At 35.2% G+C, this 22,502-nt stretch overlaps 2 protein-coding genes across 5 annotated transcripts in view; one reads left to right on the forward strand and one right to left on the reverse strand.

Annotated features, from left to right (window-relative positions):
- Positions 1-467: 467 nt before the first annotated feature.
- Positions 468-5,701, reverse strand: LOC101889089 (UDP-glucosyltransferase 2-like). The gene is made up of 2 exons (XM_005189733.4): positions 5,360-5,701; positions 468-1,848 (listed from the first exon to the last, which is right to left on the reverse strand). Exons 1-2 carry the CDS (start codon positions 5,610-5,612, stop codon positions 545-547), a joined length of 1,557 nt encoding a protein of 518 aa, XP_005189790.2. The 5' UTR covers positions 5,613-5,701; the 3' UTR covers positions 468-544.
- A 6,626-nt stretch (positions 5,702-12,327) lies between these two features.
- The window catches only part of LOC101900611 (uncharacterized), a 153,818-nt gene continuing 143,643 nt past the window's right edge, over positions 12,328-22,502 (forward strand). The window contains exon 1 of one of the 4 annotated variants that reach the window (XM_059130483.1): positions 12,328-12,407. The gene's annotated coding sequence lies outside the window, so the exon portion shown is untranslated. Of the gene's footprint in view, positions 12,408-12,434; positions 12,456-22,502 lie in introns of those variants that run through there. The other 3 variants (XM_059130485.1, XM_059130486.1, XM_059130484.1) reach the window with 3 other exon arrangements.

The raw sequence follows: 22,502 nt of genomic DNA on the forward strand, positions 1-22,502 counted from the left end.
TAGTTTTGGTGCGAAAATGGACAATATCGGTCCATTTCATCAAGTATCTTCCCCACAAACGGTCAAAATTTTGAAAAATTATAAGTCTTATAAAATGTGGTGTTAGTGTCAGATTGTCTTAAAATTATACATATCACAATATTTTTATTAAGCCAAGGTATGGTGTGAAGATGAAATATAGCGGTCCACTCCTTCTGGTACCTCCCCCACAAATAGTTCAGAATTTTGAATATTCATGAAGTTCATAAAACACGAAATTAACATCCGATTCTATTCAGACTTGGTACATTTCAATAATTCTATAAACACAAGATCTTTTATAAATATAAAAGAGATCGGACCATTCCTTCTGGTAGCTCCCTTACAAAGGGTCAATAGTTTGAATAATCATAACTCAATTCTGGGGTATAAATCTGCCGGCAAACCTGACTGATACTATTTTACCTGTTAACTCCAATTTCATAATCTACAGGGTTAAAATGATTTTATTATTAAAAAAATGAAACAAAAACATAACAACATTTAAATATTTCACAACTAAGACCTAATTCTTTTTCACTTTCTTTCTTTCTCCTCCAATAAATGCAAATCTACAAATTTTCACAATTCCCCAAATCGTCATACTCAAAACTGCCAAAAATCCTCCCAATAAAACTCCAATAGTATCTATACTATGACTCTGCAGAATATTCATCCTCTGAGCTGGACTGCGTATGTGTTGGGCACCACCATATCGCAGGATATATTCGGTCCAATATATCGCCAAATCTAATGGCTTCATGGGTTTGTCATGATATCTCTGTGAAATCTCTTTGATCTTTCGGCTATAACTGCCATTATTCATCATTTCCAAAATACTCTCCTTCAATAGAGAAGGTGTTAGAGTTGCGATATCCAATTTTATGGCAAAACCTCGTTTCTGGGCATTGTTAACATTTAAATTCTGATCGAAAAATATGGGTATGCCCAACATTGGCTTGGCGTGATGAACTGCCTCGAAGGTGGACAACAGTCCACCATGGGAAATAAACAACTTCACTTTCTTCTCGGCTAAGATGTCTGCTTGCGGATACCATGGATTGATGAAGACATTCGACGGTTTTCCAGGTAACTGGGGATTTTCATATTTCCAAAGCACTGTATAGGGTAGTTGGGCAAAAACTTCATTGAAAATCTGCAGGGTCTTTGGGGGGAAATCTTTGCTTTTCACATTTGAACCCATGGAGAAATATATTATATCCTGCTCTGAGTTGTCAATAATAGCTCTTATATCTTTAGGCAGGGGATTCGGTTCGCTGGGAATTTGAAAACCTCCCACTTCGATCATGTTCGGCACATTGGGCCGGGCAAAAGAGAGAGAAAAATGTTGATTCAATAAAAATAATGAAATATTTTTTCGCAAACTGCTAACGTGCTGCTTAATATGAGGCATATAGTACTCCTTTAGTTCCTCCTGCCGTGGCAAGTGTATCCAATAATAATGCAAGAGTTGCAGTAATTGTATCACAACATTTTGCAGACGTTCCCAGTAGGTCATTTCCTCGGTAAATGCCGAACCCATTGAGGGCGTATAGGCGAACGGTGCAGGATTACCCATCAGATCATTAATAATCAGGTCGCTACCAAAACTCGAAACTCCTATAATTGGCATACCAAAGTGTGGTCCAAAGCTGTACCAAGCTTCGGCGTTAATGGCTTCGATTATGGCCAAATCGAATGACTCATTCTTGAGAAGTTCTTGTACTTCTGGACATCTCAGCACCGATCTGGTGACGTTGTAGAAAAATTCTGCAGTAAATGTTAGATCAGACCATACGTTTCGCTTTATCACTGCACCCTGCATATAATCTGGAAGTGAGAGAAAATAAAAATATGAGTAAAAAAAGCTAAAAATATCAGTCGTGACCTACGTTTGACATAAATATTCCAACATACCGAGTTTGAACTTAATCATGAATCTGTACGAGAATATTTTTTTAAATGTCGGAGCCTATCTGCTAATTTGATACCATTTGATCTATTTCTCTCCTACAAAATATATTCATTAGGGAGGCTCACCCGAGAACAAGTTCAAGGAGTTCATAATCATTTATACCGCTCGTAAACCAATTGTGACTGCTATAGGCAAATTAAACTGAATACAATAAATTAATTTGACATGATATCACTGGCCTACACGACTTTTGTTTCCTCCGACTTTTTTTGTTTGTTATCGGGCATTGACATTGTGTTATTATAATCGTGACCGCCGTACTAATCATGATTATAATAACACAATGTCCGTAGGCAATAGAGAGCTTTTGTTTTCGAAAATCTACACTTTTTTATTTTAAGCCAATATAAATATGGATGGTTTAAGACGTGGGACAAATATTTTGAAGTCTTACAATCCCTTTTGTCCAATCATACCTATAATGTACAATATAAAACGAAAATTCTTGAAAAATATTAGGCTAACGACTTTTTTGTTAGCATTTTTTAGAAATGTTTTTAAAAATTTCAAAATTTTTAGGCATGAAGACTTTGGGATTATAAATATTTTTTTAGGTGTTTATGATTCTTTATCAGAAAGCTCTTCGAAATAATCCACTATTTTTTGTGAGAAAATGATTTTCAAAAATCCACGGCATTTCTTCAGACTCGGCCGACTTGGATACCCCCTTCAAGAGTTATCATGCGAACCGAAAATTATTTCAGTGACAGCTCATTATATTGTTTACAAGCGTAAAAAAACATTTTGGTGAGAATTTTCCAGAAAAAAAGTTATTCGTGATGGAATTCAAGCGTGATAGTGTGGTTTCTTTACATTTGGCTGGAAACCCACAAGTGGCTATCGTAAGAGCACTCCAGCATTTATATGTGAATAAATATTTTGTGTCTCGTACCTTCGCTCGTTACCTTGATACTGATAGCGTAGTCCGACGTTAAGGAAGTGGACGGAAGAAAACAGCAACATCAGCGGAAATGGTTTGAAAAGTAAAGAAGGGACTAACAGAAAGAAAATAGACTCAAAAGAACTAAAGAGTTGCTTCGCTGGGTCGAAAGTAGAACTGCCGATTTTGGTTTTCTCCGATGAGAAAACATTCGTTGTCCAGTTTGTAAACAAAAAAAAAAAAAAAAATGATAGCCAAAGAGGTCAGCTGAAAATGTGCACCTTCGGTTGGCCACCAGAACTCAAACGCCGGCCATGGTGATGGTGTTGCCCTCCATAACAGCCGATGGTCGCTCTCTGCTCGTATTAATCGACGAATGTTACCGCGAAAATATTCTAAAGGAAAACGCAAACATTTTGGCCGCAGACCTTGGACATTCCAACAGGACTCAGCACCATCGCAATCATCACGCGCCACCAAAGAATGGTTACAAAATGAGGTTCCTCGCTTCATTTTCAGCGCACAATGGTCACCAAAATCTCCGGATACCAATCCGTGGGGCTATTGTGTCTGGAGTATTTTGGAAAGCAAGGTTAACACTAAAAAATACCAAAGTGTCGATCACCTCAAGCAAGTGCTTCGCCGGGAATGAGCAAAAATTCGGGCAGCGTGTAACGGTTTCATTGGCCGTTTAAAGGCAATAATTCGTGCCAATGGTGACCAACTCGTACAAATCTAAACTTATTCTAAAATTTGATGCTTTTTCCGACATTTTTATACCCTACACCACAAGGTGGTCAGGGTATTATGTCTTTGTGCATTTGTTTGTAACAGGCAAAAGGAAACGAGATAGACCCATAGTTCCTTTTGATGACCTGCATCGAATCACATTTTGAGTCGATTTATGCATGTCCGTCCGTCCGTCCGTCGGTCTGTCCGTCTGTCCATGTATTTTTGTAAACAAAGTACAGTTCGCATTTGTTGCCCTATCCAGATGAAATGTTGCACAAATCATTTGTTTGGCCCAAGGACGAACCCTATTGAAATTGGAGATAATCGGACAAAATTTAGATATAGCTCCCATATATATCTTCGTCCGATTTGCCTTATATTGTACACCAAACGTGTAATATTAGTCCGAATATTATGGAATTTTGCACGTACGATCAGATTGGACCTGAAAATAAGTATGCCAAATTTGATCGAAATCGGTTCAGATATAGTTATAGCTCCCATATATATTGTTCATCCGATTTGTTATTTTATTCCTCCGCTGACGTAATATGCACTCTGTAACAACGATATTTAGGGAAATATATCAAATACAGCTCAGAAATACATTTGCTAAATTTTATCGAGATCGGTTCAGATTTGGATATAGCTGCCATACATAACTTCGTCCGATTTACCTTGGATTGTGCACCAAACGTCTAATAATTGCCCAAATTGGATGAAATTTGGCACTTACGACCGAATTGAGTCTAGAAGCTAGTATGTCAAATTTGGTGAAGATCGGTTCAGATATAGCTATAGCTTCCATATATACTGTTCATCCAATTTGTCATATTTGTTCCCCACAGCCGTAATATGCACTCCGCAACAACGATATTTAGGGAAATATATCAAATACAGCTCAGAAATATCTTTGCCAAATTTTATCGAGATCGGTTCCGATTTGGATATAGCTCCCATATATATTTTTATCCGATTTCAAAATAATTGTACAATAAATGGGCAATACAATTCCGAATTTAAAATATACAAATGCTTCGGCATATTTAGTCCTTTGAACTTTAAATTATAATTATAATCATAGCGTGTATGATTGAATTCTTCCATAAAAACTTTTAATTGTTATGCGCAGCTCTACTAAATTAGCAAAGTGGTGTAGGGTATCATAAAGTCGGCCCCGCCCGACTTTAAGACTTTCTTTACTGGTTTGCTTTCATTCAGTAAAATTAAAATCAAATGTAAAAATTATGGCGTTTGACTTTGTTGCAGTTTTTTATCTCACCCTGTATATTTGCGAACCCCTTCAGGTATCTCACTCACAAAGGGTCAGAATTTTCCAAACCTTTATTTGTCAAAACTTGTGAAACAACAACCAGAAACCAGGGATGAATATGGAATTTATAATTTAGCATAAAATCGAACATTGCCTGAAGTTATACATCTGTCTTCAAAACCGATTGACACTTTTTAACTTGTTTCCTAAGAAGTCACTGAAAGTATGAGACCTTGACACAAACAAATACTAAAAAATCTTCCGATGGCCTTAGTGAATGAACTCAATTCTGTTTCACGTGAAAATGTTAAAAATAATCTGTGAAAATTTTACTAATTACTAGTTATTTTAAATTTTATTATATATTCTAGCATTATTTTCCGACTTTGCGTAATAATAAGAAATTCACAAAAAATATATTAACCTAGGTCAAACACCAACAAATTTCCCCGACAACATTTGTCAAATAGTTCACACTCACATTTTTGTATTTCATGTGCCTCCATAATAGGTATATCTCGATAATTATTTCCATTATCCTTGGAAGGAAAAGCATTCAGCACCGTCAACTCATGACCGCGAGCTGCTAAAGTTTTCAGATAGGGTTTCACCAAAATATATTGAGATGGTCCGGGGAAAGGAAAAATAGCTAGAATTTTAGCACTTTCACTTTGTTGCGTTAAATTTATAGCCAGATAAGCAACGATCGATATCAACGTGTTTGAACACTTCATCGTTTCGATTTTAGAATTGAACTGAAAGTGTAACAATCAATACCGGTTGTTTTCCACATTAACATCGGAAGAGAATTAATAGAACGATTGCATAGACCCCGACAATGAAAACAATGACTTTTGTACACAATTTAGGGGACTTGTAATCTTTGAGATTAACGATCCATTTGAGAGTTAGATAGGGAAATAGAGAGAGAGAGAGGGTGAGAGCGCCCATATGAAGGTGATGATGATAAGAATCGTTTTGTAAGAGAATGTAGGTTGGTGGGTTACTAAACGAATATGAATACACACGTACGTACATGTGCATATTATTAATGGTTACATTGTTATTTGAACTTGGTTCTGAAATGTTAACAGTACATTTACATTTGGCGTAAGCTTTAATTCAATATGGGAAGTAACGATACACAGTGGTTCAAATTTCATTTTCAAATTTTTCCTGGCCTAAATTCCATTTTTTGCCATTTCCAAGTCTTATTTCTTTATTGAATTTGAATTTGAAAAACCAGTCGACAGATGTATACCCTCAGCCAATGTTCGATTATTTAAATATATGTCGACTTCTATTATGATTATTCAAATTGTTGACCCTCTATGGAGTAGGTTTCAAAGGAAAAGGCCAATATTGCCCACTTCGTATCGGTCCTAAATAAATATCATATAAATATTGCAACGTTGTCCGATCCCTCCTATCTTCATAACAAATCTTGTATTGATAAAAATATTGAGATATGCCAAGTCTGTGTGGAATCGAACGTTAATTTGGCGTTTTATGAGCTTCATGGATATTCAAAATGTTGACCCTTTGTGAGGGAGGTCCCAGAAGGAGTTGACCGATATTCACAGCAGATCTTGTGTTAGTAGAAATAATGCTATGTGTGAAATGCGAAGAGAGCCGGATTATTTCGGATTTTATGATAGTTTTAGTTATTTAAAACACTGACCCATTGTGGGGGAGGTACCAGAAGGAATGGTCCGATCTCTACCGTTTTTATAATAGATCCTGTGTTGATAGAAATCTTCATATGTGCCAAGCCTAAATGGAAACGGATGTTAATTTCGCATTTTATGAGCTTAATGGATGTTTAAAATGTTGACCCTTTTGTGCGGGGAGGTACAAGAAGGATTGGACCGATAACACCAGATCTTGGGCTTATAAAAATATTGGGATGTGTGAAATCTTATGACAATCGGACACTAACATCACACTTTATAAGAGTTGTAATTATTCAAAACTTTGATCCTCTGTGGGGGAGGTACGGAGGACCGATATTTTCCATTTTCGTACATGACCTAGAACTGACGCAAATATTAGGATTTGCATAGTTGTAGCAAAATCCAATTATCTTTTCTCTTTCTGTTAAGTAATGTAACTGGTAACAACACAAGGATTATTTTGGTTGAAAACTTTAATCCTCAAGAGAGTCACCAAGGAGTTATTTTTTTTTTTTTTCCAAAAAATGTCCAAGTCAAAATATTCTATAGAATAATTTGCATTAAAATTCTATTAAAGTCTTAGAATACACCAAGAGTCTAAATCGCTAGAAATTTTTAAAGACATAATATTAGGGTTAAAGACATAATATGTACCTTGGCAAAATTAAGAAGATATAGTCATTTAAAATAATCATATCCATCTCTGCATTTTTGTAATTTACCTTGTCAATTTCACTGAATAAAAAAGGTTTCCATCTCTAAATTCTGTGCAAACAATAGAATTATAAATATAAATTTTTACAATGAGATGCTGTCAAATGAATAATTTAAAAAAATTGTAAACACGTGATTGCCTGACTTTACCTTCTTTATTCTACCATGTTGCCTAGATGAACGACCTAGTTCATCTTGGGAAACCAACGAGAAAGATCGATCCGCTCAGTGAGTTAGATTGAAAAATCTACATCTGAAAATCAACTTCTATGTATTTCAGATTTGTATAGGGAGGAAGGTCTAGAAATTGTGAGACATTTTTAAAACTTTGTCTACAAGTTTTAATTTTCTCCGAATAAGAAGAAGCAAAAAAAGTTAAAGCTTATAAACTCTGGAACAATGAACTGCCAAGCCGATTTTTGAATTGAAAATGTTGAATGAAAAATTATTGAAGTTTGTAAAACTTGTTGATCAATGTATATCATAACAACCTCCGATTTGCATTTTATAAGAGAACATATAAAATTTTCCATATTTTTGACAAAACATTTTAAACATTTTGATGTCAATGTTGTCAAGTGTTGATGCATCTACCTGTATTCTTCTACCATGATACGCAGTTTACTTATCTATTTCACAACTGAAATGTTGTCCACATATCACACGATGTACGCAACTTCCACATAGGGAAAATTAGACATTACATATGTAAAAACCTTATAGTCTGATAACAGCTTAACCAAAGCCCCTATCACATCTAATTCATAGCATATTTATACAATTCTTAGTTTCACACCCACTTTACGGTAAAGTAATAGAGCTTTTTTAAAGTTTCAATATTATGCACAAGATAAAAACTTATTAAAAGCTCTGGCCAATACTTTTACTTACATATATTTGTGTGTATAACAGTGGAACGAAATCCAAATTTCATCACATTTTAAATGGATTGATTGAATAGGTTTCTACATACGTGCTAATGTTATTTCTAATAAGTAATTCCTGCATTAGGTCTGCAGATAAATGACAGATAAAACTTTATCCTAAAATGTGAGTTTAAGTGTCACAAATATTTATTTTTTTTTTCTAAACACCGAATATAATAAATTAAGTAGTGCTAGTAAGATTTCCTTTGATAGAACACTTGCTCAGAAATAAAACCCAAAACTTGTCAAAATTAGAAAGCAATTATTAATAATGAACTTATTAGCCAATTAGTAACTGATTATCCTGTTTTTTACTCCAACAAATTTATGTAGCAAAAATAATATCTATTGAATCAACTTTTGTAAAAAATATTAAAGTAATAAGTTCTTGTTCAGGAACAGAGCTATGATTTGACGAACTTTCATATTTTATTTGACAGAAATAATTTTACGGAAGAAAACTATTCTTTCATATTATTTGAAATAACAAAACCATACGAGAACCCCCCATATTGTAAAGGTCTAAGGATTGAAATACTGAAAAATGTCGTCAATAGTTCAAAGAAGTTTGACCACCGCTTAAGATATATGTATATACACATTCCATTCAAAGTTTTGCTTCAGGACATTTGGTGTATACACCCAACAACAGTGAGGAACTAAAAAAAATAACGAAAATGAAGAACGATATACATTGGGCTGGTAACTGATGGCTAACACAGATGATTCTTTGGAAAGAGTTATTTATTTACGGCATGGAATTGATACGAAAATATCTATCAAAAAAGACTCAAAATGTAAGTAATGACATAATTTTTCAGTGTTTCCTAACAACAATAGACAAATGTATACAAAGGAGGTAAAAAAATAATTTCCGATTGTCTGATAGTTTACATACCCTTGCTCTGCTCCAGAACCAGCAAGAATCTACTTTACAATTTTTTTTATAAAGGAAAAAGCTGTTATCGTAGTAACAATTTTTACATTCTTGCAGTTCAGGAACAGGAAGTATATTTACTTCACCTTGCATATAAAAAACAAGAAGAAATTGTGCAAAGATCGGCCTTCACCATGAGGAAAACACTATAAAATTTAAAATTACATACATACATTTTGGCTGGGAAACTTTAAAACCCAGCTGATACTGTCAGATAACGTTTACTTCAAAACGTTTAGCAACGTTCAAAATTTGTTTTGCTGAGTAGAAAGTGTATAGCACACAGTGAGCTCGAATTCAATACTTGCAACAAATTACCACCAAGAGGCTAGTATACACATAATGTTAAAGTCATATGTAAAGCTACTTTTTCCGCATTTATATTAAGCACTTTTATTACATACTTTTAGGCGCTTCACACGACTGGGCACCCGAAAGAAAACGCTTTATAGCTTAGTATGTATTAATATATTTATAGTATAAATATTAGATGCATATATATGTATATTACATAGCATTGTACAGCATATGATTTTTAAAAATTGTATGGTGCACTTAAAAGTCTGCTACAAAAATATTAAGTAAAAATAGTAAAAGAACTACTTTACATGTGACTTTAACACGATTTGGAAATTGCCCTTAAGCTTGGGTAGTGTAGTTATATTTTTCAATTGAGGTACCAGAAGTAGTGGACCGATATTGCCCATCTTCGAACTCGATCTATATTTAACAATAATAATACGATGTACCAAGTTTGGACTAAATCGGATACTCCCTTCGAGAGTTATCGTGCGCACCTGCCAGCCTGACAGACAAATCGAATAGATCGACTCCAAATGTCCTAAAACGGATTTGGCCCAAAGAGACCTAGGGTCTACCAGTACCATTTGTGTAAAAATTATGATTGTACTTCTTATGTGTAACTAAATATCCTGCTGGGTATTTAACGGCCTCTCCTGATTAAAAGTATTTTGAATGAATTTACCCATTTCAAAAAAATCTCAATATATATCCACCATTTAGTGTAGCCTCATAAGAGAAAACTCGAGACTTCGTGACTTTTCTTAGTTTACGCTACCGGGACTGTCCAATGTTGATTATTTTGAGGGCCCTGGCCGCTTCTCTAGAGGAAAAGGGTGTAATTTTTACAGCCCAGTACGGTGAGTCCCACAGAGTATAAATATACTTGATCAGCATAAAATTCTATGTCGATTAAGCCATGTCCTTCTGGGAAAATCGCTCGAGCTCCGGAACAAAATGAGGTTGATAAAATTTTACTCCGAAATTTAAGTTCACGCGTTGTGGTGGTCCACGTTTTGGTATAGCACCCACTAATGGCGTTTTAGTCACATTAAGGTATTTTAGTAGTCGCAGTATGTCCTTTTAGAAAACTGTTCACATAGATATATATTTGGGTGTAGTCCCCATATAACTTTACCTGCCGATAGTCGTAATTTTGATGATTTTAGCGACATAATTTACCGGAATCGTTTCAAATTTCGCATTTAGAGATTTTAGTGAGTACTACAGCCTATGACGAATGATAAAATAATGATATAATTTTAGCTTACTTTTTTGGAGAGTATTAAAAGTTCGACCAGGGCATATGAAGGTTGAACTTAGCCGTTTTTTATTTGTTAAATCTTAATGGTAGGTTTTTTACCCTGATTCCGGGAAACAATTTTTTTCTTGGGGGATGGACCAGGATCCCCAGATTTTTGACCTCAAAGTCCGGGAAGGTATTTTAAACCTGATTTTACTGGGTGGACGGACCAGGGACCTCAGATTTTGGGCCCCAGAGTCCGGGTTCAAGACTAGACTCTGATCCACTTAGGGCTAGACCCGGATCAAATATAGGTATCGTTGGAAAGCTTATAAAATATAGCTTCAAACAAGTGGTTACATGACGGTTCGGAAGTTATAGTCAAATTATCTATTTTTTGGACTCGGATTTTTTATAAAACCCCCAAAAGTCATAAAAGGGTCCATTATGGGCGACAACATAAATCGATGCCAAATTATAGCTGAAACTCTTATCTTTCCAAAATGCTACAATTTTGGCTAATACCTTTTCTGGGTCCAGAGATATGGATCTTTCCACCCGCATAACCCGATTCTTATCAGTTCATTAAAATTATGTTTTCAATAAAAAAGCTTTATTTCGCGTAGCCGTTGTCGGACTTACAAAAGTAAAAAGTTAAGAAAACTATGGTTCGCATTAGCCGGTGTGGGAGTAGAAAATTTCAAGCCCTGGATGAAAGCCGCCTATTTACATCAACTGTTAAATTTTGAAATCTTTAGTTCGCGTAGCGGGTTGAGAATATCTCTGGGCCCGAAAAAGATATTAGCACAAATTGTAGCATTTTGGAAAGGCAAGAGTGTCAGCTGTAATTTGGCATCAATTTTTTTTACCCCCATAGTGGACCTTTTTTCGACATTTTGGGGGTTTAATAAAAAATCCGGATCCAAAAACTGGATAATTTGACTATAACTTCCGATCCGACCACTTGTTGGATAGGTATTTTCATAAGCTTCAAGGGGTCCCGGGACCGCCCCCAAGAATTAGTCTCTCGGAATCAGGGTAAAATACTTTCCATTGGAAAAAATGTCAAAAAAATTGAAGAGTTTTTACTAAACTAAAGTTGTTCCTTTTCCACCTATTGAGTTACAGACTTGTGTTTTAACGGTAATCACACACTTTAGGGGTTTGGAAGACAATTTTTTTTATTCCATATGTAATGTATGCGTAAAGGAACGATTGGATTTTGTTTGGTGTGTGTTGACAAACATGTTTGTGTGAAAACAAATTACGATAAACTCATTATCATCATCTAAACATATTAAATGTTCTCAAAGTTTGCCTCATACATTTATTTCAATCAAATCAAACCCGGTTTTATTTGAAAGTTTCATAAAATGTCATACCTAACATTCAATTCTCTCTTGTATCTTTTGTTAAATCTCTGTCATTGTCTCTCTCACTCTCTGACAGCTGTTTTGTGGCTCCATCCATACTCCCCATACAAAATAAAACGCAAACCTAAAAGATGGTAAGTAAAGAGGTTTGGAGCATGGATTGTTACTGAAAACGACCGAATAAAGCACAAACACATACCCTCGCACACAGATACAAAACACACACACGCACACAAACAGAAACAGCTTGTAATGAAAAATAACGACGAACAAACCAATGACAACGACGACTACGGCTACGACAAGTGGCTGACAACAAAACGAAAAGCTCCATTAGTTTAGAATTGAACGCCAACGAGTAAGGTACGTCTGCTACGTTGGAGCGCAAATTGTTTGGCGACGACGACGCGTGTAGCGTATATTTTTGTTTTTTTCTCTGCTTCTTCTTTGTGGGGACAAAATAGAAAAAAAAAATAAAAACGATACAATATCGGTGGTCTAACAACATATAGAATGCAGATTGATATGTACACACAAATATCTATTAAATGATGAATAATAAAGAAATGTGAAAAGAACCGATGATGTGGTGACAGTGAGGAAGAAAAAAAAAAGAAAATTAAAAATAAATATCCATCAAATATCTTTTCATCATCGACTTGGAGTAGAAAAATATTAAAGAAAAAAAATCGCAGAAAACCCAAATCATAACACGCATCAAAACGAAAGCGAATCTCAAAGATACGAATAGGGGAGGCAAAGCAAAGCCCAAGTGGTAGAAGAACCAAACCAAAACAAAACCTTTTCTTGCCTTCTCCATGTTTTTATTGCCATCCTCTTTTGGAGAGAAGTGAAGTGCGAAGTGGAATTGAGGGCAAAGTTTTAATAGATTTGCGTTAATAATGCAGAATACACTTTAGCGGCGGTGGTGGTGTGTATGTGTTGGTTCTCTTGTGTTTCGGTGTGTGTGTGTGCGTGCGTGCGCGAGCTACAAAGCCTTTTGGCCCTCCTCACAATATAACCAAACCAGCCACCAGAGCCAACAAATTTATGTTGTTAACTGATACAATGCCAACAATAAAGAAACCCCCCAAAAGAAATATCCACCAGCAAAAAATGTTCTAAGCAAAACAAATGAGTAAAAAATAAATAATGGACGAGAATTACCGAAAATAAAAAGAAAGATTTGGAAAAAAACGTCGTCCTCAATTTTGCCAAAAAATAAAACAAATAATTTTGAAGACAAACCAAAACGAACGAAAAAAAAACAACAATTATTTATTTTTAACATATTTTCGGGATTAAAAAGAATAAAAAGAAAAAGCACAATGTTTTTCAATGACAAGAACAATATTGAATATGCGAAGAAAAAAAAATACCACAAAAAATCCACGAAACCAAACGAATCCAAACCAACAGCTGACACAGATTTGCAATATATGTACACATGCATATAAATATTCGTGTGTATGTATGTATGTACATATGTACGTACGTATGTATGTACCAATATGCACTCAAAAGTCCCCAATTGTGACAGTGACTGAAAATGACAACAATCATATGTTGAGGACTGTTATTTGACAGAATGTCCCAGAGAGGATATGTCCTTAAGGGAAATTTATGTCTTATAATTTTTCTTTGATTCTGATTTAATTTAATATAAATTTATATTTTTATGGTTCTCAGTGAGTTTAAACCCCTTTTAAAATAAATGAAAGACTGGACTTAGTCCTAATTTTTCTGGATTTTCAAAACCAATTAAAAAAATATTTATGGGAATGTGTTCTTGTAACAATACTAGAGTATTCCCGAAAGAAGATTCCTATGTTCTCTAAAGAAGTTAATAAATATTCTAGAAACAACTCTAGTTTGGTAAAAACTCTTGATTATACCCTTAGCCGTTTGACTACTGACAATTTGATACAGCCAAAAATTAGCGAAAAAACACTTTTAGACCCTCTTTGGGCCAAAACCGTTTTCAGGACATTTATAGCCGATCTAGGGGTATCCGTCCGTCTGTCTGGCTGGTGCACACGATAACGCTCGACAGGAGTATCCGACTTGGTATATCGTAATAATATTATCAACCTAAGATCGAGTTTGGAGAAGGGCAATAACGATCCACTCCTTCTGGTACCTCTCGCACAAAAGGTCGACATTTTCAAAAAAAAAAAAAAAAAAAAAAAAAAAAAAAAAAAATTCTGCACAGAAGGATAATCCTCTCAGTTACATTGTTTATAACTCAAGGAGGTAGCCAAGAGTCAGGAGACGGACACAGGATTCTGTGTATTCCATAAGTGTTCTAAAACGTACCAAAAATAGAATTCATTGTATTAGTCCAACACATAGAGTTGGAACTCTCAACACATAGAGTTGGAAATTCGAGATGAAGGCCGCTGATAGGCTCTTGATTAGATACTCTTAAGTTTTTATACCCCCAGCCATATGGCAAGAGAGGATATATATCATTTGATACGTCCAACACGTGCGTCATCGAAATAACGGTTTTTGACTCTGGACCAAATCCGTTTCAGGACATTTTAAGTCGGTCTAGCGATGTCCGTTCGACTGTCTGTCTGGTTGGTCCGCACGGTCAGATAACTCTCGAAGGGAGTATCCGATTTGGTCCAAACTTGGTGCATCGTAATATTATTGTCAAACTTAAATTGAGTTCGAAGATAGGCAATACTGGTCCACCCCTTCTGGTACATCCTCCACAAAAGGTCAAAATGTTCAAAAAAATATTTTACTGCACAAAAAGGAAAAGGATTATCTGATTTTGCTCCAACTTTGCAAATCTTAATATTTGCATCAGTCCTAGGTCAGGTACGAAAATGGAGAATTTCGGTCCACTCAATCAACTACCTCCCCCACAAAGCGTCAACATTTTGAATAATTATAACTCTTATAAAACGTGATGTTAGGTTCCGATTTTCTTCAAATTACACTCATCACAATATTTTTATTAACCCAAGGTCTGGTATTAAGATGGAATTTATCGGTCCATCTCTTCTGGTACCTCCCCCACAAAAGGTCGAAATTTTCAAAAAATATTTTTTGTGTACAGAAAGAGAAACGATAACCCGATTTTGATCCAACTTTGCAAAGCCTAATATTTGCGTCAGTGCTAGGTCAGGTGCGAAAATGGATAATATCGGTTCACTAACCACACACAAAGAGTCAAAATTTTGAATAAACATGAAGCTCGCAAAATGCGAAATAAGCACCCGATTATTTTCGAATTTCATATATTCCAATACTTCTACTTAAGCAAGATCTGGTGTGAAGATGGTAGATATCGGACCACTCCATCTAGTATCTATCCCACAAAGGGTCAAAATTTGAAATAACCATAAAGCACATTAAACCCTAATTCCGATTACTTTCAAACTCGGCACATTTCAATACTTTTATCAACACAAGATGTCTTGTGAAGATGGACAATATTGGACTACTCCTTCTGGTACCTCTTCCACAACGGGTTGAAATTTTAAATTATTATATCTCTCATAAAACGCGAACTTTTCGAAATATTATCAATTATCTCATTTAAAGTAAAGCAAGTAGTCGGTATAAAATCCAAATCTGATACGTTTTAGTATTTTTATCGGACTTATGTCAGATACGAAATGGGAAATAATGGCCCACTTCTTCGGAACCTACGGAATCATACCGTAAGTCAAAATATATTTAAATAACCGAACATTGGCTGAGGGTATGCAGCTGACAGCAATACCGACTGATTGCATTTAACTTGTAATAGTTAAAAATAAGGTATAGAATTGTATAATACAATGCCGAATGCGTGCTATCGGCCACTTTTCAATCAGCTGATGCTTCAAGATAATTCTTACTGGGCAAATGTTCCCATTAATGATTCGCAAACTCTGTGTATCAGACCTGTCAAAGTGGTTCTCTCCATTTTTTATACCCTCCACCATAGTATGGAGGGTATATTAAGTTTGTCATTCCGTTTGTAACACCTCGAAATACACATTTTAGATCCAACAAAGTATATATGTTCTTGATCACCATAAAATTCGATGTCGATTTAGCGATGTCCGTCACTCTATCTTCTGAACGAATTGAAGTAGATTGATAAAATTTTACTCAAATGTAATGTCTGCAGGACTTTTGGTATTGAAAATAGGCCATGTAGGTCCACGTTTTGGTATAGCCCCCATATAACGGTACCTCCCGAAATTCGGTATTCTGATGATTTCAGCGACATTATTCACCGGAATTGTTTCAAGTTTGGTATTTGAAGTTTGTAATAGGTAGTACAGCCTAAGACAGAAAATTGTCTGTGCAGGTTTACGTCTTCGTATAGCCCCCATATAAAGGTACCTCACGGTATTCGGTATTTTGATGATTTTAGCGACATTATTCACCGGAATTGTTTCAAGTTTGGTATTTGAAATTCGTAATAGACACTACAGCATAAAACAAAAAATGGGCCATGAAGGTCCACTTCTTCGTATAGCCCCCATATAAAGGTACCCCCCGATATTCGGTATTTTGGTGATTTTAGTGACATTATTTACCAGAATTGTTTCACATTTGGTACTTGAAATTCGTAATGTATACTACAGCTTAAGACAGAAAATTGTCTGCGCAGGTCCACGTGCGCTTATGGCCCCCATATAACGGTACCTCCCGATATTCGATTTTTTTTAAGTTTCGCATTTGAATATTGTAATGGCTTATGACAAAAGTTACCTATGCAGGTCCATGTCGTCGTATAGACCCTAATATGACAGCTACATTAGGTATTTTTAAGATTTTAACAGAGTTATTAATTCTTCGACACACTGACCTACTTCATACTCCCTTTTCAATGAATCATTCAACTTAACTCGTTCCTTCGTGAAAGATACAAGTCTAGTATAGATGTTGATGAAAAAAATTTAAAAAGTCATAAATATTACTGAGAAATATTCCTTTGAAACACTGTAGCCATGCGAATGCGTTCTTTAGAGGTTCTGCAAGATATCACCAATGACTTCGCAAGGTCTCATGGTCATAATATACACACTAAATTGAAAATAAAAAGCCCTCCTTGTCTGTTGTTTTTGAATGAACATATTTATGTCAATGTGTGTTTTTTTTCTTTAGTTTTTGATATCTTTAAGATACATTCCGTATGGTCAGTTGGTGATAGATAGATAGGCAAGGCAGACAACCATGCCAGCAAGCCAACGAATACGTTAGACTGCCAACCAAGCAATCAGCCAGCCAGCCGGTAATGTAAACAAACATTGTCATTACATATTGACAATTTATGTACACACGTACATATGTGTGTACATAATGTAGTGGCAACATTACAAAAAAAAGGTTTATTGGCCAAAGTTAATGTCAACGCCACACATAGCTGAGATTTTAATGGGGGCTAAAATCCTAAACAAAGCGAAATACGAAAAATAAGCCAAAACAAATGCCATGATATTTGAAGCAAATAGCTACGGACAATGAAATAACATTTACACATGTTTATACATATGTTTGTATTTTAAATATTTAAATTTGAAAACAGAAAAGAATAACTGTCAAAATATGTAAAAGTTTGGAAGTGATCTTGAAGTCATTTTTTGATAAATTGAAAAATATTAAAAAAAAAAATTGGAATATACAACTCGAAAAATACAAAAAAAAAAAAAAAACAGAATATTTAGTTTAAATTAATTGTTTTGTTTTTGTTTGTGTTCAAACCAACCGAACTTTTACATTCTCATGGATTCTTATCACCAACACCAACACCACCATCACCAACCGCCTCATTCAAAGCTGGCCCCAAGTCGACAATTCATGGTCACACTCATCACATGGAAGGGGGGATGCCTCTAAGTCTGCCGGTTTTTTTTGACTCCACCACTGATTCTGGTTTTAATTTATTCCAGTTAGTGTTGTATTTTATGGTTGTTGTTGTTTTAGCTTGATTTTTAAGCATCTTTCGTGGTGTTCTTTTATTCAGGGTCACAGCTCATAGCCGTGTTGTTTGTGACTTGTACGCTTTGCTGGAGACACGGCGATGAAGAAGAAGTGCTTAGGTGTCTTCTCCTGGTTTAATTTCCGGTTTAGTTGTTTCTTATTTTGTCATTCAAGCTGATGTAATGCAGGTGTGGATTCAAAGTCTGGTATATAGATACATATGTGAATGTTCGTTCGGTTATTGTCGTTTTCGATCATGTTTAGAAACTAACGAAATGAAAGTAGCTGAAAATAAATAGTTATTTGAAAGCATGTTTTTTAGAGAAAACTGGAAGCTTATTTAAAACAAGTACAAAAAAACTTTAATACCCTCCACCTTAGGGTAAAGGAAACATTAGAACCCATTATGACCCACAAATACCAATTTTTAGACAAATTCGTGAAAAAGTGTGGCAAAAATCATAAAAATACCGAATACCGGGTATCTATACCAACTCGTGGACCTATACATGCAATGTTTCGCTACTGGAGCCAGGACCCATTATGACCTACAAATACTTATTTTCAGACAAATCCGTCAAAAAGTGGTACAAAAACCATCAAAATACCGAAAATCGGGAGATACCGTTATATGGGGGCTATACCAAAATGTCGGCCTATACATACAATGTTTCGTTACGGGAGCTAGAACCCAACTGACCAACAAATGTCAATTTTTATACAAATCCGTGAAAAAAATTTGACAAAAAACCATCAAAATACCGAATATCGGGAGATATCGTTATATGGGGGCTATACCAATTCATGGACCTATACATGCAATGTTTTGCCACCGGAGCTAGAACCCATTATGACCAACAAATACCCATTTTTAGATAAATTCGTGAAAAAGTGTGGCAAAAACCATCAAAATACCGAAAATCAGGAGGTACCGTTATATGGGGGCTATACCAAATCGTGGACCGATATATGTCACTATCAATACCAACCATCTTAGACACAATACAAGTTGATCTGCTAAGTTTTGAAGCTCTACGCCAAATAATACAAAGTCCATCATCCCTGTGGAGCAAGCCCAGCCCGGAAATGACAGCTGGGGGCAAATGCTTCCGAGCACGTAGAGGATCCCAATACTAAAAGACAATTTAGGTATAAATTGCATATTAAGGCTTTAGAGCGATGAGCGGTTTATATTTGGAATCGGTTGGAACTTATGAAAACTATAAAAGTTCCACTAATCTTGACTAAGGTAAATTTATGTTGAAAAATGTCGCGAAAACATCAAAATACTGAATATAGGGAGGTACCGTTATATTGGGACGACAGCGTGACCCGCATAGCTAATTTTCTCCTAATTTTTTTCCCCGAATTCAAATAACAATTCTGCACAAGTTTCAGATTCTGATGTCGAATTCGAAACAAACTCGGAACAAATTTTGTGACATTGCCCAAGATTCTGAAAGTTTTTTTTTTCGAAAAAATATCTCAAAGAGCATCAGAGTTTCGTTTTTTTTTCGAAAAAATATCTCGCAAAAGAAAAAAAGAAAAAATTTGCAAAATTATAAAATCTGGATTCGAAAATCGGACAAACATAGGATGTTTGATGCGAAATTCGGAAACATGTCGGATGTTTGATCGAAATTCTTAAAATTCTCGGATGTTTGATTCAAAATTCGGAAAAATATGAATATTTTCAATAATGTTGTTGTTGTATATTGTTGACCTGTTATATTTATTTTACTTACTTGGCTTAAGGTCATTAAAAAACTATGTTTTTATTTTTGAATTTTTCCTTTTTTTTATTTATCCAATATTTCGATTTCCTCCGGAAATCATCTTCTGCGATATTTTTGAAGTAAAAAGCTCGTCTATTGAGTTTAAATGTCACTGTCAAACTTCAATAATTTTATCCGAAAATGAAAAGAATGGCTAATTTTTTTGAAATTCGAAAAGTTGTCGGAAAAACGTCTAATATTGCCGGAAGATCTGTCCGAAAATCGTTTGCTATTACTGCCCATAGTTTCAGGATACTGCCCATGGATTCAGGATACTGGATGCAGGATTTAAGTAATAAAAATAACTTACACTATCAAATATTTTTAAACATAAGCACATACACTTTTAAGGAGCCTATTTTACTGCACACATTTTCCGTTGAAAACTGCTGAAGAATAACTGATCATAAATAAAAAGTCCAAATAACAATTTTATATACAAAAAATTCCTAGTTCTTTCAAAAGAGTATGTGCAGGGTACTCGTAAACTTTTCGAGAGAATCGGTAGAAAATCTCTACAAAAAATCGAATAGCCGAGCCCTCGGAAAATACTTTTAGCTAGGCTGTCACAGGCTGTAGAACCAATTTCGAACATACATTACGAAATTTGAGCAATTCCGGTGAATAATGTCGCTAAAATCATCAAAATACCGAATACCTATACCAAAACGTGGACTTATATTCAAACCCAAAAGTCCTGCAGACCAACCACACATCTGAGAAAAAACTATATCAACCTACTTCAATTCGTTCGAAAGCTAGTGTGATTTCCCCAGACGGACAGACAGACGAACGGACATCGCTAAATCGACATAGAATCGAGTGGTCAAGAATATATATACTTTGTAGGGTCTAAAATTTATATTTCGTTGTCGAAGTGACAAACTTCAATATACCCTCTTTGCTATGGTGGAGGGTATACAAATAAATATTCTAAAATTACACCAACCTTATAAGGTTTGATTACTATAAGGGGACCTCCTCGTAATGAATTCATTACAAAAAATCACTTGTGTGAAGTATATTTCTGTCGGCTTTGTTGGTCGCATGGTGATCTCAGACGAAATAATATTTCAATGACCAATACACATTTAATCAGTACCCATAAATAAACTTGAATTGGCTTAGAACAATTATAAATCAATAAATGTTCCGACAAATTGCTGATAAAAAATGTGACATGATACAATATTTTTAGATACGCCTTTAACCTGATTATTTTGAGAATTTTAAAATGTTAGTTGAGTAAAAATAAAATGTGGGTCAAATGGGGATTTCTCCGTAAACAATAAAAAATTTATAAAAAAAAATATTAATATAAATGTGGGTCCAGTTTTTTTTTAAATATTCACTATACAGGGTGAGATAAAAAATCTGCAACACAGTCAAACGCCGTAGGTTCTACATTTTTTTTTTTAATTTTTTTTAAAGAAAGCAAAAAATGTCGGAAATATCAAATTTTAGAATAAGTTTAGAATTGTTCGAATTGGTTACCTTTACCACGAATTATGGCCTTAAAACGGTCAATGAAACCGTCACACGCTGCTCGAATATTGCTCTGCGGTATTTTGGTCCATTCCCGGCAAAGCGCTTGCTTGAGGTGATCGACACTTTGGTATTTTTTAGTGCCAAACATGCTTTCCAAAATACTCCAGACAAAATATGCCAACGGATTGGTATTGGGGATTTGGGTGGCCATTGTGCGCTGGAAATGAAGCGAGGAATTTGTAATCAGAATGAGGCGATTTATCGATGAACAGTGGTCTATTGAAATCACGTCAGAGAACACATTATTTAATCTAAAGATTGGAAACTTAGCACATAGCTTTATGCAGGCTGATTGATATTAAAAATGGTCCACGTTTAGGTATAGTCCCCATATAATGGTACCTCCTGATTTTCGGACTTCTAATGGTTTCTGCCACAAATTCCAACCAAATCACATGAAACATAATATTTGGGATTCTTGGTAGGTCTGTTCTCTCCCTGCAAAAAAAAAAATCCATTTAGGCCCACTAATTGGTATAACCCCCTATATAGCAGTACCTCCCGATTTTTTTTGTAAGGTTTTTGCCACAATTTCCAACCAAATCAGCTGAAATTTATTTTTTAGGGTTCTTGGTAGGTCTGTTCTCTCCTTGCAAAAAATAGTCGCTACAAGTCCACTTATTGGTATTACCACCAAATAAAGGAACTTCCCGATTTTCTGTACTTTGAAGGTTTCAGCCACAATTTCCAATTTAGTAGTTTTTGTTCAGTCGAAATTTAATTTTTGGGGTTCTTGTTAGCTCTGTTCTCTCCCTGCAAAAAATATTTGCTACAGGTCCACTAATTGGTATAGCCTTCTATATATCCGTACCTCCCGATTTTCGGTATTTTGAAGGTTTCTGTCACAATTTCCAACCAAATTAGATGATAATATTGGTTTTGCTATTTGGGGTTATTATACCCTCTGCCACATGGCTTGATACGGCCAAAACATGCCTTATCGAAATATCGGTTTTCGATCCTAGGTCTCTTTGGACTAAATCCGTTTCAGGACATTTGGAGTCGACCTAGTAATATTCGTCCGTCTGTCTATCTGGTATGATAACTCTCAATGGGAGTTTCCGATTTGGTCCAAACTTGGTGCATCGTATTATTTTTATCAAACTTAGATCGAGTTCGGGGATGGGCAAAATCAGCCCACCTTTATGGTAACTCCCCCCACAAAAGATCGAAATTTTCAATTTTCAAAAAAAAAAAAAAT

This window comes from Musca domestica, unplaced genomic scaffold, assembly GCF_030504385.1.
Source record: "Musca domestica strain aabys unplaced genomic scaffold, Musca_domestica.polishedcontigs.V.1.1 75, whole genome shotgun sequence".
Lineage (NCBI taxonomy): Eukaryota > Metazoa > Arthropoda > Insecta > Diptera > Muscidae > Musca > Musca domestica.

Bases quoted from the DNA above. Each gene is read 5' to 3' on its own strand.
- LOC101889089 (XM_005189733.4), bottom strand. From the start codon at position 5,612: ATGAAGTGTTCAAACACGTTGATATCGATCGTTGCTTATCTGGCTATA. The intron at 1,849-5,359 runs GTGAGTGTGAAC...TCTCACTTCCAG, and splicing joins GGCACATGAAATACAAAAAT to ATTATATGCAGGGTGCAGTG.